Genomic DNA, 12,481 nt, shown 5'->3' with positions numbered 1-12,481 from the left:
GTTTCAAGGTTTATTAAAATTTGATATCCCGCCTTATCCAAATTCAAAGCGGTTTTACAAAATTAAAATAGCATGTTTACATCAATTAATAAATAAAAAAATTAAAAAGGGGCAAAAACTGACTCAACAGACGTATAGACGCAAGACATAGACAGACTATAAAGGGTTGGAATGAGAGGAAAAGGGGAAAGAACTACAGTATTTGGATAGCAAAGAACAATTAAGGAACAAACAAAAAGGATGCACATCCTTAAAAGGACAGTCAAGTTTAAAAAGCGTCTTTAAAAAGAAATGTTTTTAGATTGGATTTAAAGATATCTAGAGACGTAGCCTCTCTTAAGTGACTTGGAACCAAATTCCAAAATGAAGGAGCGGTAACGGAGAATATATTATTTCTCATGGTATTGATGTGCCGTAGTGATGGAATGGAGAGCAAATTTTGATTAGATGATCAGTGCAAAACATTGAGTAGAATGAGGGATCAGGAGTTTGTTGATAAATTCTGGTGGCCTAAATGAGTCTCTAGAGTCAGGAGTGATACTGGAGGACTGGAGAAGGGCAGATGTGGTCCCTCTCCACAAAAGTGGAAGTAAGGAAGAAGTAGGGAATTACAGGCCAGTAAGTCTGACTTCTATGGTAAGCAAATTAATGGAAACAATTTTAAAATAGAGAATGGTCAAGTTTCTGGAATCCTGTGAATTACAGGACCAGAGGCAACATGGATTCACTAGATGTAGGTCTTGTCAGACAAATTTGATCAATTTCTTTGACTGGATGACCAAAGAATTAGATAGAGGATGTGCGTTGATGTGGTGTATTTAGATTTTAGCAAACCCTATGACAGTGTTCCACACAGGCATCTAATAAATAAACTGAGTGCCCTTGGGAAGGGCCCCAAAGTGACGGTTTGGGTCAGGAACTGGTTGAGTGGAAGGTGACAGAGGGTAGTGGTCAGTGGAGATCACTCTGAGGAAAGAGAGGTTACCAGTGGTGTGTCTCAAGGTTTTGTTCTTGGGCCTGTTCTTTTTAACATTTTTATAAGTGATATTGCTGAAGGGCTGTTGGATAAGATTTGCCTCTGCAGATGATACCAACATCTGTAATAGAGTAAACAACATTGATGGTGTGAATAACATTAAGGAAAACCTAGCAAAGCTTGAAGAATGGTCTGAAATTTGACAGCTAAAATTTAATACTAAGAAATACAAGGTCATGCATTTGGGCTACAAAAAAAACGAAGAAACGGTACAGTTTAGGGGGGTGAAAAACTTATGTGCACTACAAGGATGCTAGGGTGCATAGAAAGAGGTATGGCCAGTAGGAAAAAGGAGGTATTGATGTCCCTGTATAAGTCTCTGGTGAGTCCTCATTTAGAATATTGTGTGCAATTCTGGAGACTGCACCTTCAAAATGATATAAAAAGGATGGATTCGATCCAGAGGAAGGCTACTAAAATGGTGTGTGGTCTTCATCATAAGGTGTATGGGGACAGACTTAAAGATCTCAATCTGTATACTTTGGAGGAAAGGCGGGACAGGGAGATATGATAGAGACGTTTAAATACCTACGTGGCATAAATGCGCATGAGTTGTGTCTCTTTCATTTGAAAAGAAGCTCTGAAATGAGAGGGCATAGGATAAAGTTAAGAGGTGATAGGTCAGGAGTAATACTTTTTTACAGAAAGGGTGGTAAATGCATGGAACAGTCTCCCAGAAGAGGTGGTGGAGACAAAGACTGTGTCTGAATTCAAGAAAGCGTGGGATAGGCACGTGGGATCTCTTACAGATAGGAAGAAATAATGGTTACTGCAGATGGGCACACTAGATGGGCCATTTGGCCTTTATTTGCCATCATGTTTCTATGTTTAGACAACTTATTTGAATTCCTTATCCTTGAGGGCAGGCTGGGGTCAGGCAAACTATACAGGTAATACATTCAATTCTGGGGCTGGTGATCAAACAAATGACAGATGAGAGTTCTTCTCCAAGAAGGCTTTCAGTCATAGACACTGTTCCTTTTAAGCTGAGCAGGTGTCTTCCAACTACATTGCTACCAGTAGGGGGTGGTGCTTCAATACTGTGTTTTCAGTTTCTAGGGACAGGCAAGTTCCTGGAGTCCTGCAGGCCAATTCTGGACCTCAAGGTGGTCAATGTGGCCCTCAGCATACCCCTCTTCCACATAGAGATGGTGCGGTCAGTCATTGCAGCAGTGGTGCCGGGGCAATTTCTTGCCTCGGACTTGACAGAGGCCTATCTGCACATCTCCATATTACTGGAGCACTGAAAATTCTTGAACTTCCATGTTCTGGAGCAGCACTTCTAGTTTGCAGCCTGGCCATGGTGCACCTTCACCAAGGTAATGGTTGTAGTAGCAGTACACCTCCACAAGATGGGATTCAGATGCACCTGTATCTGTATGATTGGATGATAATAGCCCCATCCTAGTCCAAAAGGACAGTAGTTCAGAGGGTGATTCAGTTCCTGCAGAATCTGGGCTGGGTGGTCAGCTTTTGGAAAAGCCACCTAAAGATGACTCAGTGTCTGGAGTTTCTTGGCATCCTGTTCAACACAAAGGAGAACATGGTCTATCTGCCATAGTTCCACATCAAATCAGGGAGTTTCAGGACAATCTAGCCCCCACAGCTTGACATTATTTGCAGGTGCTGGGGTCGATGGTAGCGACTATAGATGTGGTTCCCTGGGCAAGGATGCATCTATGTCCTCTCTAGGAAGTGCTCCTATCTCGATAGTGCCTGCAATGGGATGTGTTGCAGCTGCCACTGCCTTGGACATGTCACAATCTGACCTGGAGGCATGTCACAATCTGACCTGGTGACTACAGCCACAGTCTCTAGCCAGAGCAGTCCTTCTCATCTCCACATGAGTGATTCTGACTATGGATGCCATCCTTTATGGATGGAAAGCACACTGTGAAGGGTGTCCGGTTCAGAGACACTGGTACCACTCCCAGCAGAGCATGGGAGCTCTTTCACAAAGTGTTCAACTGTATTGAGAGCCAATGGGGTCACCCAACATTTGATTTGATGGTGTCAGCAACCAACAAGAAGGTGGGAAGGAAAGACTTTGAATGCCCTGGTGCAGCCAACAACAGAGCTCCTATATGTGTTCCCTCCTTGGCCCATGATAGGCAAGGTCCTAAGGAGAATAATGTCACATCCCAAGGCAGACTGGACGAGATGGCCATAGTATGCAGATCTCATCCATCTACAGAAGGACCGAGGCCTCAGACTTCTGAGTCTCTAGAGATTGCTCACACAGGGCCTGCTCACCCTGGAGGATCTGGAATATTTTGGTCTTATGGAAGTGCAAGAATTTTCAGTGCTCTGGAAATATGGAGATGTGCAGATAGGCCTCTGTCAAGTCCGAGGCAAGAAATTACCCCGGCACAATTGCTGCAATGACTGACCGCACCATCTCTATGTGAAAGAGGGGTATGCTAAGGGCCACATTGACCATCTTGAGGTCCAGAATTGGTCTGCAGTTTTCTGAGCTTCTTTGGACACTATGAAGTATAAGGAATATCTGCCTGAGCCCAATTCTTCGTCTGATACAGCTTCCGTGGCTTTGGCAGGCATAAACAAGCCCTTTATAATGAAATATATATACTGGACCCCAGTCCTTCAGATTGTAATGAACACTGGACCCCAACACGGCCCGTGTTTCAGCCAAAAAGGCCTTCCTCAGGAGTGTAAAGAGTAGCCCAGTAGATGGCGCTAGATTTCAAGAAAAATCAAATCAGAATCTGAACTTGTAAAGACTTTGAATAAAGACGGTTCATGCATTGAATACATAGTGCATATGTTACCTGGACTTACATGAAAAAACTGAAGGCAGGTCTTTTCGATGGTCCACAGATCAGACAACTTATAAATGACCCACATTTCATAGCATCAATGAATGAATTTGAATCATATGCCTGGTCTTCATTTGTTCTTGTGAACAACTTTCTTGGCAACAAGAAGGCAGTCAACTACACACAAATTAGTAGAGGATATGCTCTTTCATTTCAACAGGCTTAGCTGTAACATGAGTATAGTCTATTATCTGCACAGTTACTTAGATCACTTTCCAGAGAACCTTGGTGACTTAAGCGAAGAGCAAGGTGACAGATTTCACCAAAACATAAAAACAATGGAAGACAGATACCAAGGAAGATGGGATGCACACAAGATGGCAGACTATAGTTGAAATCATATGCAGGATTGTCCTGGCAGATCCCATTCTTGGAAGTATCACAAAAGGAGCTTCTTGTGTGTCAAATAACTGGAAAGTTTGTATTATAAACTTGTTCTTTTGGTATGAAGTAGATTTTCATGTTGTACACTTTTCTTTTAATTTTTTAAAATCATGTTTATTAAGGAATCAAAAGAGAATGGACATGACAGAAACACGTACAAGCCACAGGAATGATACAGTGGCTGGCAGTGACTGGGGGAATGTGTGTGTTCTGTTTTCCGTGGCAGTGCCTCGGAAGGCTGCAGAAGTGATTTGGTGGGGGGGGGGGGGGGGGGGGGAGGTGAGAAGGAAAATGAGGAGTCGTGGAGAAGGGGCTCCCTCTATCTGGAGGGATCATTTGTCTTACTTGCTGCTACTTTACCTTGTTATTGCTATTCTGGTACTTTTAATTTTTAATATGTTTTCTTCATGCTTAAAAGATATTGATTTAAACACTACATTAAAATATCCTGTTTTTTAATGGGCGAGCAGAGTGAAGAGTGGTATATGGCACATGTTCCTCCACCATGGATAAATCTTGAAAAAAGTGAGTTTGGATCTGCTGACCTAGCTCTCATTTATCTGTCTCCAATCGCATGAACAAAACTACTAACTCTATTCATCGGTCCAAAGCGTAAGTTCTTTAACACTTTGACTGCCTGATGGAAATCATGTGGAATGACTCTTCCTGTGTATTGATATGGAGCAACAACATTACCATACAAGATACTACCCTAAACTGGACTCAGTGGCAAAAATGTGGAATTTGGATGTTAAAAGATTTGATTACGAACCAAAAATGGATGACTTTTGAAGAACTGCAAAGAACATATGGCCTCCCGGCCAACCAATTCTTGAGATGGTTCCAATTGTGACACAGCCTACATGTGCATTACCCAGAGCCAGCTATGCTGAAGCCCACACCTAATATTCTTACACAGTGCAAACTACTTAACTTCCAAAAAGGCGATGCCTCCAAATGGTATTCAATTCTAAAACAATCTTCTTCAGCTTCCATATCAAAACTTATGAACGCATGGCATTCCGAACTCACGATAAAGGTAGAAGAAGATATTTGGAAAGATGTAACTCTTGCAAAACTCTCAAAGGATTCTTCCAGCTTATGCTGGTCCTGTGGGGTTGCTGAAGGCTCCCTATCTCATATGATATATGAATGTTGCCATTTAACCCTATATTGGGACAAGGTCTGGAACACTATTTCCTCTATTTTGAATATATCTGACACCTTTAATTTTAAGATTATTATACTAGGTCACCACGGACTAGCACACATTCTATCTGAATATAGTTCTCACTTACTTATGGCTCCTTTTACTAAGGTGCGCTAGCGTTTTTAGCGCATGCACAAGATTAGCGCATGCTATAGCGCGCTAGCCAAACAATTACTGCTTGCTTAAAAGGAGGCGGTAGCGGCTAGTGCACGTGGCATTTTAGCGCACGCTAAGTGCGCGCTAAAACCGCTAGCGCACCTTTGTAAAAGGAGCCCTTAATATCCTAATATTTTTGGCTATTAAAAACATTTTACAGTACTGGAAAGACCTTTCAAAAGTGGAATATACTGCGTGGGGGAATTCGGTCTGTCTAACCACCAAATTTGAAAGCGTCGTGGCTGAAAAACACAAATCTACTGTAGCACAGACCATTGACATCTTCACGTTGCAATGATATGTTTATAACCTAATGATGTATTTTGCACATTTGAGTAAATTGTTGACACCGTGCGGCACTCGCTGGGAATTCTCTCTCTTTCGCTTCTTTTCTCTATCTCTGTATCCATTAATGCTTTCTTGCAGTTTATGATAAGCGTTGGATTTGTGTTCTGAACTGACAGGATATGACTAGTTGTATTGTGTTTAGTTTATTAATTCCTGTTTTATGAACATGTTTGTACAACCTGCCCATTTCTTGCCTTGTTAACATGTGTGTACTTTTTTGCACTTACTGATATAAAACTAATAAAAATCGTTTGAACTAAAAAAACAAAACAAAAACAAACTAGAGCTGATAGGAGAAAACTGGTGCCATTTTTGGAATCAGCAGGTCAAATATACCCAGAAATAGGTCTAACATTTGAGGCACCAAAATGAGTATTGGCCAGTGTCATTAATGCAGTAATCACAGCGTTAACCGTGATTAACGTGCAGCCCTCTTTTAAATGTGTTTCAAATTAAACCATTATGCATCACAATCATTAAACAAACCTTAGCAATAAAGGAAATAATAAAATGGTCCTGTTCAAAAGTTTTCATACACCTAGTTCTTAATATTGTGCATTGCCCCCCACCCCTTTTACATCAATGCCCGCTTACAATCTCTTCTGATAATCTTATTTAAAGGTCCGCATTGCACTAATGTTTAGCATAGGGGTGTCAAACCTCAGTCCTCAAGGGTCACAATCCAGTTGGGTTTTCAGGATTTCCCCAGTAAATATGCATGAGATCTATTTGCAAGCACTGCCTTCATTATATGCAGGTAGATCTCATGTATATTCATTGCAGAAATCCTGAAAACCCAATATGATAAAAGCTGAGTTTGGTTATCCCTGGTTTAGCACATCTTGTGAATCCCCTGCTATAAATGTCACTACACACCACTGAAGGCTTCTCACCAGTTCCGAGCAGAGAGATTTTGTGTGTTGTGCAGGCACGCTGCTTTGAATGGAAGTTTTGAAGAGAAGGACAATTGGGAAAAAAATGCAGACATTTTAAACTCCCATTATTATGCATTCTGGGATTTGTTTGCTTTTATGGACATAGAAAGGGGGATTGTGTGTGGCAGAATGCTTAGCAACAGAAGGTACAATATCATAGTTGTGTAGGATTCCACTAGCTTGGCGCTGGTTAGCAGTGTACCAGGGATACCTGATGCAGTACCTGAACCTGCGGTCTTTACCAGCTGTGTTCAAGATCCTTCCATCTGGCAGCACCACCTCTAAGTTGATGACATTCTCCCGCATCGTACCATAGCGCACAGCATTAGTTCCAGAGGCACTGGTGGCAGCCATGCCACAAAGAGAAGCAGGTGCTCCAGGATCTGCAGCCAGAAATAGAAGATGTGTCAGTAGGCATAGTAAACAAAAGCTGGCCTATTCATTCTCACCAATTAGGATTTATCCTCCAAGTTTGGCTTCATATAATGCTTTCTTTCCTATGTAAACAGCATTCGATAATAGGTCCACTGTGGCACTCTGTTCCTTCTAAGCGGTAGTCTTCCAACTGTATTACTGCCATTGGGGTGGGGGAGGGGGATGCTTCAAAATTGTGTTGATCATAGAGTTCCAGGTTTGAAATTTAGAAATAGGTCCAATGACAGTTTCCTTGTATCTGGAATGGTTTTCAAAGTATAACACCTGCTAACACATTAACTAAACAGTTCCCATTACTATGAAGGAGAAATTGCATTTCAAAATGTTCTTGAAGTCATAATTTGTCCACCAATCCTGAAAAGCCTTTCTACAAAAGCACATGAAAGCAAATCAGTTATACTTCAAAAATAGTGCCTTGCTACAAGGAAACTTTGATACACCAATTACTTCACAAGAATTGTCATTTAGAAATGCATGAACCAGAGGTGACAAATCCTCCCAACATCCAGAAAAGTGGAGAAAAATAGAAAATCAAAACAAAAGTAACTCTCCACTAAACACAATGAAGGCACCAGAGAGGACCTCCAAATATATCAAACCATGGATGTCCTTAAAATTTTTTATGAAAAGAGAGGTATCGGTGAACATGGTGCATATCAGCACCCTTGTGGCATGACAAACTTTGAGTCATAAAGCTCTACTTGTCACACTAACTATTCACATCATTCTGCTTCTCAAATGATTTTTAATTTATGCATTAAAAATATAGATCTGCTGTCCCATTTGTTAAAGAAAATGTATATGCTGAAACTAGTCCAAATCCCACTGCAATGCAGTCACAGGGAAAAATATGAAAACAAAAGTGGGAAGTCCAAGAGAAAAGAATCTGCTCCGTGTTGTTACTCAACAAACATTGTGTTCTGATGACACCACTTCAACCAATCAATGGAATGCCACTCGATTGCTTCATTCAGACCCCATATGCTCACTGCTCCCAATTGCTGTATCCAAAATTGCTCCCTGACATTCAGTCTATATTCTTCTTCACCTCCAATTCCAGAATCTTAAGAACATAAGAATTGCCACACTGGGACAGACTGAAGGTCCATCAAGCTCAGTATCCTGTTTTCAGCGGTTGCCAACCCAGGACCCAGGTACCTAGCTAGATCCCAAGTAGTAAAATAGATTTTGTGCTACTTATCCTAGGATTAAGCAGTGGATTTCCTCATGCCATTTCAATAATGGCCTATGGACTTCTCTTTTACGAAATTATCCGGCAACAAATTTCAGAATTTTATTGCACGATAAGTGAGAAATATTTTCTCTGGTTTGTTTTAAACCTACTACTTAGTAGCTTCATCGCATGCCCCTTAATCCTAGTATTTTTGGAGAGTGGACAAGCGATTCACATCTACCCTTTCCACTCCACTCAGCATTTTATAGACCTCTATTATATCACACCGAGCCGTCTGTTGTTCAAGCTGAAGAGCCCTAGCCACTTTAGCCTTTCCTCCTAGGGAAGTCATCCTATTCCTTTTATCATTTTTGTTTCCCTTCTCTGTACCTTTTCTAATTCCACTTTATCTTTTTTGAGATATGGTGACCAGAATTGTACACAGTATTTGAGGTGCAGCTGTACCATAGAGCGATACAAGGGCATTATAAAACATTTTCATCTTTGTTTTCCATTCCTTTCCTGATAATTCCTAACATTTTATTTACTTTGCTAGTCACCGTACATTGAGCTGAGGGTTTCAGCATATCCTCAACAATGACAGTGACTCCTAACATAGATCCCAGCCTCACGTAGCTATAGTTCAGGTTCCTCTTTCCCACATGCATCACTTTGCACTTGCTAACATAAGGAACTATCATATTTGTTCAAATGTATAATTAGTTATTATAAAATGTTCAGCCATAGGAGCAGACATAACTGATTTCTTCAGTCTGCTCTGGTGTTTTACCAATCGTTTTCTGATTTCTCCTAATGTACGTCCCACATATAACTTGTTACAGGGACATAAGATCACTAATTATATCCAATGAAGTATCACACATTGTACAATGGTTGCATGGATGATGACGTCTCCCAATGCCACTTCAGTATCCCATAATCTAGAATGCACAACATGATCACATACATTCTAGAAAAGGTTACACAAGGGCCTGAATGGAAAATAGGATGAAATTTCAACAAATGCCAATGGCATTCAATACGCACTACTTAAGTAGCCAATACAGAATATCTCAAGATACAAATATGCTGGTCCATCTACTATTACTACCATATTGTTTCTTTATTAATGTTGATATGTAATAACAGTTCTCTGTTGGCAAATAGAACTCTATAATATGTACTTTTAATGACCTCTATTTAAAAATCTTGCACTTAATTGTTGCACTTAAATCTTGAATTGATCTAAAGATGTATAGATAGGTCTTATCCTAAAAAAATTGACTAATAGATAAAGAATCCTTAAGCTTATATGGATGACTACTAGAATAATGAAGATAATTGTTGTAAACACCATCATCTCTTAAGCCCCTCTCTCGTTTATGAAGTTGAACATCCAAAAATGAAATATTCTGTTCACGACAATTCATAGTAAATTTACGATGGTTGTCCAAAGAATTTAGCCACAAAACAAATTCAAATAATTGAGCTCCAGTGGAAGACTACTTCAAAAAGATTTAATCTATGAACCTATTCCAGATTTTTATGTTTGTCCACCAACAAGAGGAATATAACCATCTTCTTCATACAAGATCCCTTTTATCAAACTGCGTTAGTGTTTTTATCACTGGTTGCTGCAGTAAAAGCGCCGACGCTCATAGGAATTCTATGAGTGTTGGAGCTTTTTACCACAGTGGCCAGCAATAAAAAAAACTAATATGGCTTGATAAAAGGGGGCCATAGTTATGTGCACAATATCACTCTCCTTCTACCAGCTGAAAACTCACTAACTAAAGTAACAAAAAGAGTACAAGATATTTTTAGGACAATAGAAACCTGGATGAAGGACCACAGACTAAAACTAAACACAGAAAAATGCAATTCCAGTAATGGAGGATGATAAACAACCGTCCTAGAGCAACCAATATAAAAATTAACTCCCTAATTTAGCCACTAGAACCCACACTAAAAGTATTAGGGGTCACTATAGATACTGTAGATGCGGCTCTCTTCAGTTACAGATCAACAATGTCGTCCATAATCCTTCATAGCAATGCACAATCTAAGAAACATATGCAAATGTTTTGAAGAGCCACAATTTCATCTCCTAGTACAATACCTAATCTTGGGAATGCTGGATTATTGCAACATCTTTTACCTACCATGTCTGGCATCAATGATAAAATAGTTGCAAACTATACAAAATACAGTACTAAGATTAATCTTTTCCATGAACAAATATGACCACATAACACTAGCCTACCTAAAAACACACTGGCTCCCAGTGAAAGGCCAAATTTTATTCAAATTCTATTGCCTGTTGTTTAAAGCACTATAGGGCTATCCCACAATTTACCTGGACAATAGATTTGTACTGAAAGTAGCAAAAAGGCCTTGGAGAAACATGAATTCCTTTACTTAGCCCCTCAATCAAAAAAACAAAAAAAGACTAAAAACATTAGAAAGCTTGTCATTCCAAGCAGGAAAACTAGATAAAGATGTTGTCAGAATCTTAGGTGCCAATAACAGATTATAGAATCTTCTGGAAAGAAATCATAAGAACATAAGAATAGCCTTACTGGGTCAGACCAACATTACTTTAATGACTAAATTGTTGGAATCTTTGGTGAGCAAACAATTATTGGGAATACAGGTAGTCGTCGACTTAAGACCGCAATTGATTCCAACTGCTAGGTCATAAGTCGATCAGGACATAAGTCGGCCTATGTTAAATTAAGGCAAGAATATTAGACTGGGTAATGGTATTTTAATTATTTTAATCATCTTAAAGCAATCTGTTAACAACATTTTCTTTTTTCAGAGAGCGGAAGACGCGTTGTAAGGTCGAACAGTTGTAACTTGAATAGGTCGTGAGTCGACAACTACCTGTATAATAAAAAGGTTTCCTGTGCACATTCATCTCAGTTTGGATTTAGCCCAAAGCATAATACTGAATTATAAGAACATAAAAATAGCCTTACTGGGTCAGACCAATGGTCCATCAAGCCCAGTAGCTCGTTCTCATGGTGGCCAATCCAGGTCCCTAGTACCTGGCCAAAACCCAAGGAGTAGCAACATTCCATGCTACCAAACCAGGGCAAGCAGTGGCTTCCGCCATGTCTTTCTTAATAACAGACTATGGCCTTTTCCTCCAGGAAATTGTCCAAACCTTTCTTAAAACCAGCTACGCTATCCGCTCTTACCACAACCTCTGGCAATGCGTTCCAGAGCTTAACTATTCTTTGAGTGAAAACCAATTTCCTCCTATTGGTTTTAAAAGTATTTCCCTGTAACTTCATCGAATGTCCCCTAGTCTTTGTAATTTTTGATGGAGTGAAAAATCGATCCACTTGTACCCATTCTACTCCATTCAGGATTTTGTAGACTTCAATCATATCTCTCCTCAGCCATCTCTTTTCCAAGCTGAAGAGCCCTAACCTTTTAATTCTTTCCTCATACGAGAGGAGTTCCATCCCCTTTATCATCTTGGTTGCTCTTTTTTGAACTTTTTCTAGCACCACTATATCTTTCTTGAGATAAGGAGACTAGAATTGAACACAATAGTCCAGATGAGGTTGCACCATTGAGCAATACAGGGGCATTCTTAGTCTTGTTAACCATCCCTTTTTAAATAATTCCTAGCATCCTATTTGCTTTTTTGGCCGCCAACACACATTGGGCGGAAGATTTCATCGTATTGTCTACAATGACACCCAGATCCTTTTCTTGGGCGAAAACCCCCAAGGTGGACTGTAGCATCCGGTAATTGTGATTTGGGTTATTCTTCCCAATGTGCATCACTTTGCATTTGTCCACATTAAATTTCATCTGCCACTTGGATGCCCATTCTTCCAATTTCTTAAGGTCTGCCTGCAATTTTTCACAATCCGCATGCGTTTTAACAACACTGAACAGTTTAGTGTCTACTCACTTGTTGTTCCAATTTCTAGATCATTTATTAATAAG

The 12,481-nt window shown here is 40.0% G+C and overlaps 1 protein-coding gene across 6 annotated transcripts in view; it reads right to left on the bottom strand.

Annotated features, from left to right (window-relative positions):
• The window catches only part of LDHD (lactate dehydrogenase D), a 158,023-nt gene that overhangs the window by 48,847 nt on the left and 96,695 nt on the right, over nt 1-12,481 (bottom strand). For 5 of the 6 annotated variants that reach the window (XM_033940927.1, XM_033940928.1, XM_033940923.1 and 2 more), the window contains one exon: nt 7,118-7,289. In XM_033940927.1, coding sequence (XP_033796818.1) covers nt 7,118-7,289 — 172 coding nt within the window. The remainder of the gene's footprint in view (nt 1-7,117; nt 7,290-12,481) is intronic. The other variant, XM_033940924.1, reaches the window with a different exon arrangement.

Source organism: Geotrypetes seraphini, chromosome 4, assembly GCF_902459505.1.
Source record: "Geotrypetes seraphini chromosome 4, aGeoSer1.1, whole genome shotgun sequence".
Taxonomy (NCBI): Eukaryota; Metazoa; Chordata; class Amphibia; order Gymnophiona; family Dermophiidae; genus Geotrypetes; species Geotrypetes seraphini.
The sequence above is the reverse complement of the archived record's forward strand: the minus strand, read 5'-3'. Positions and strand labels throughout refer to the sequence as shown.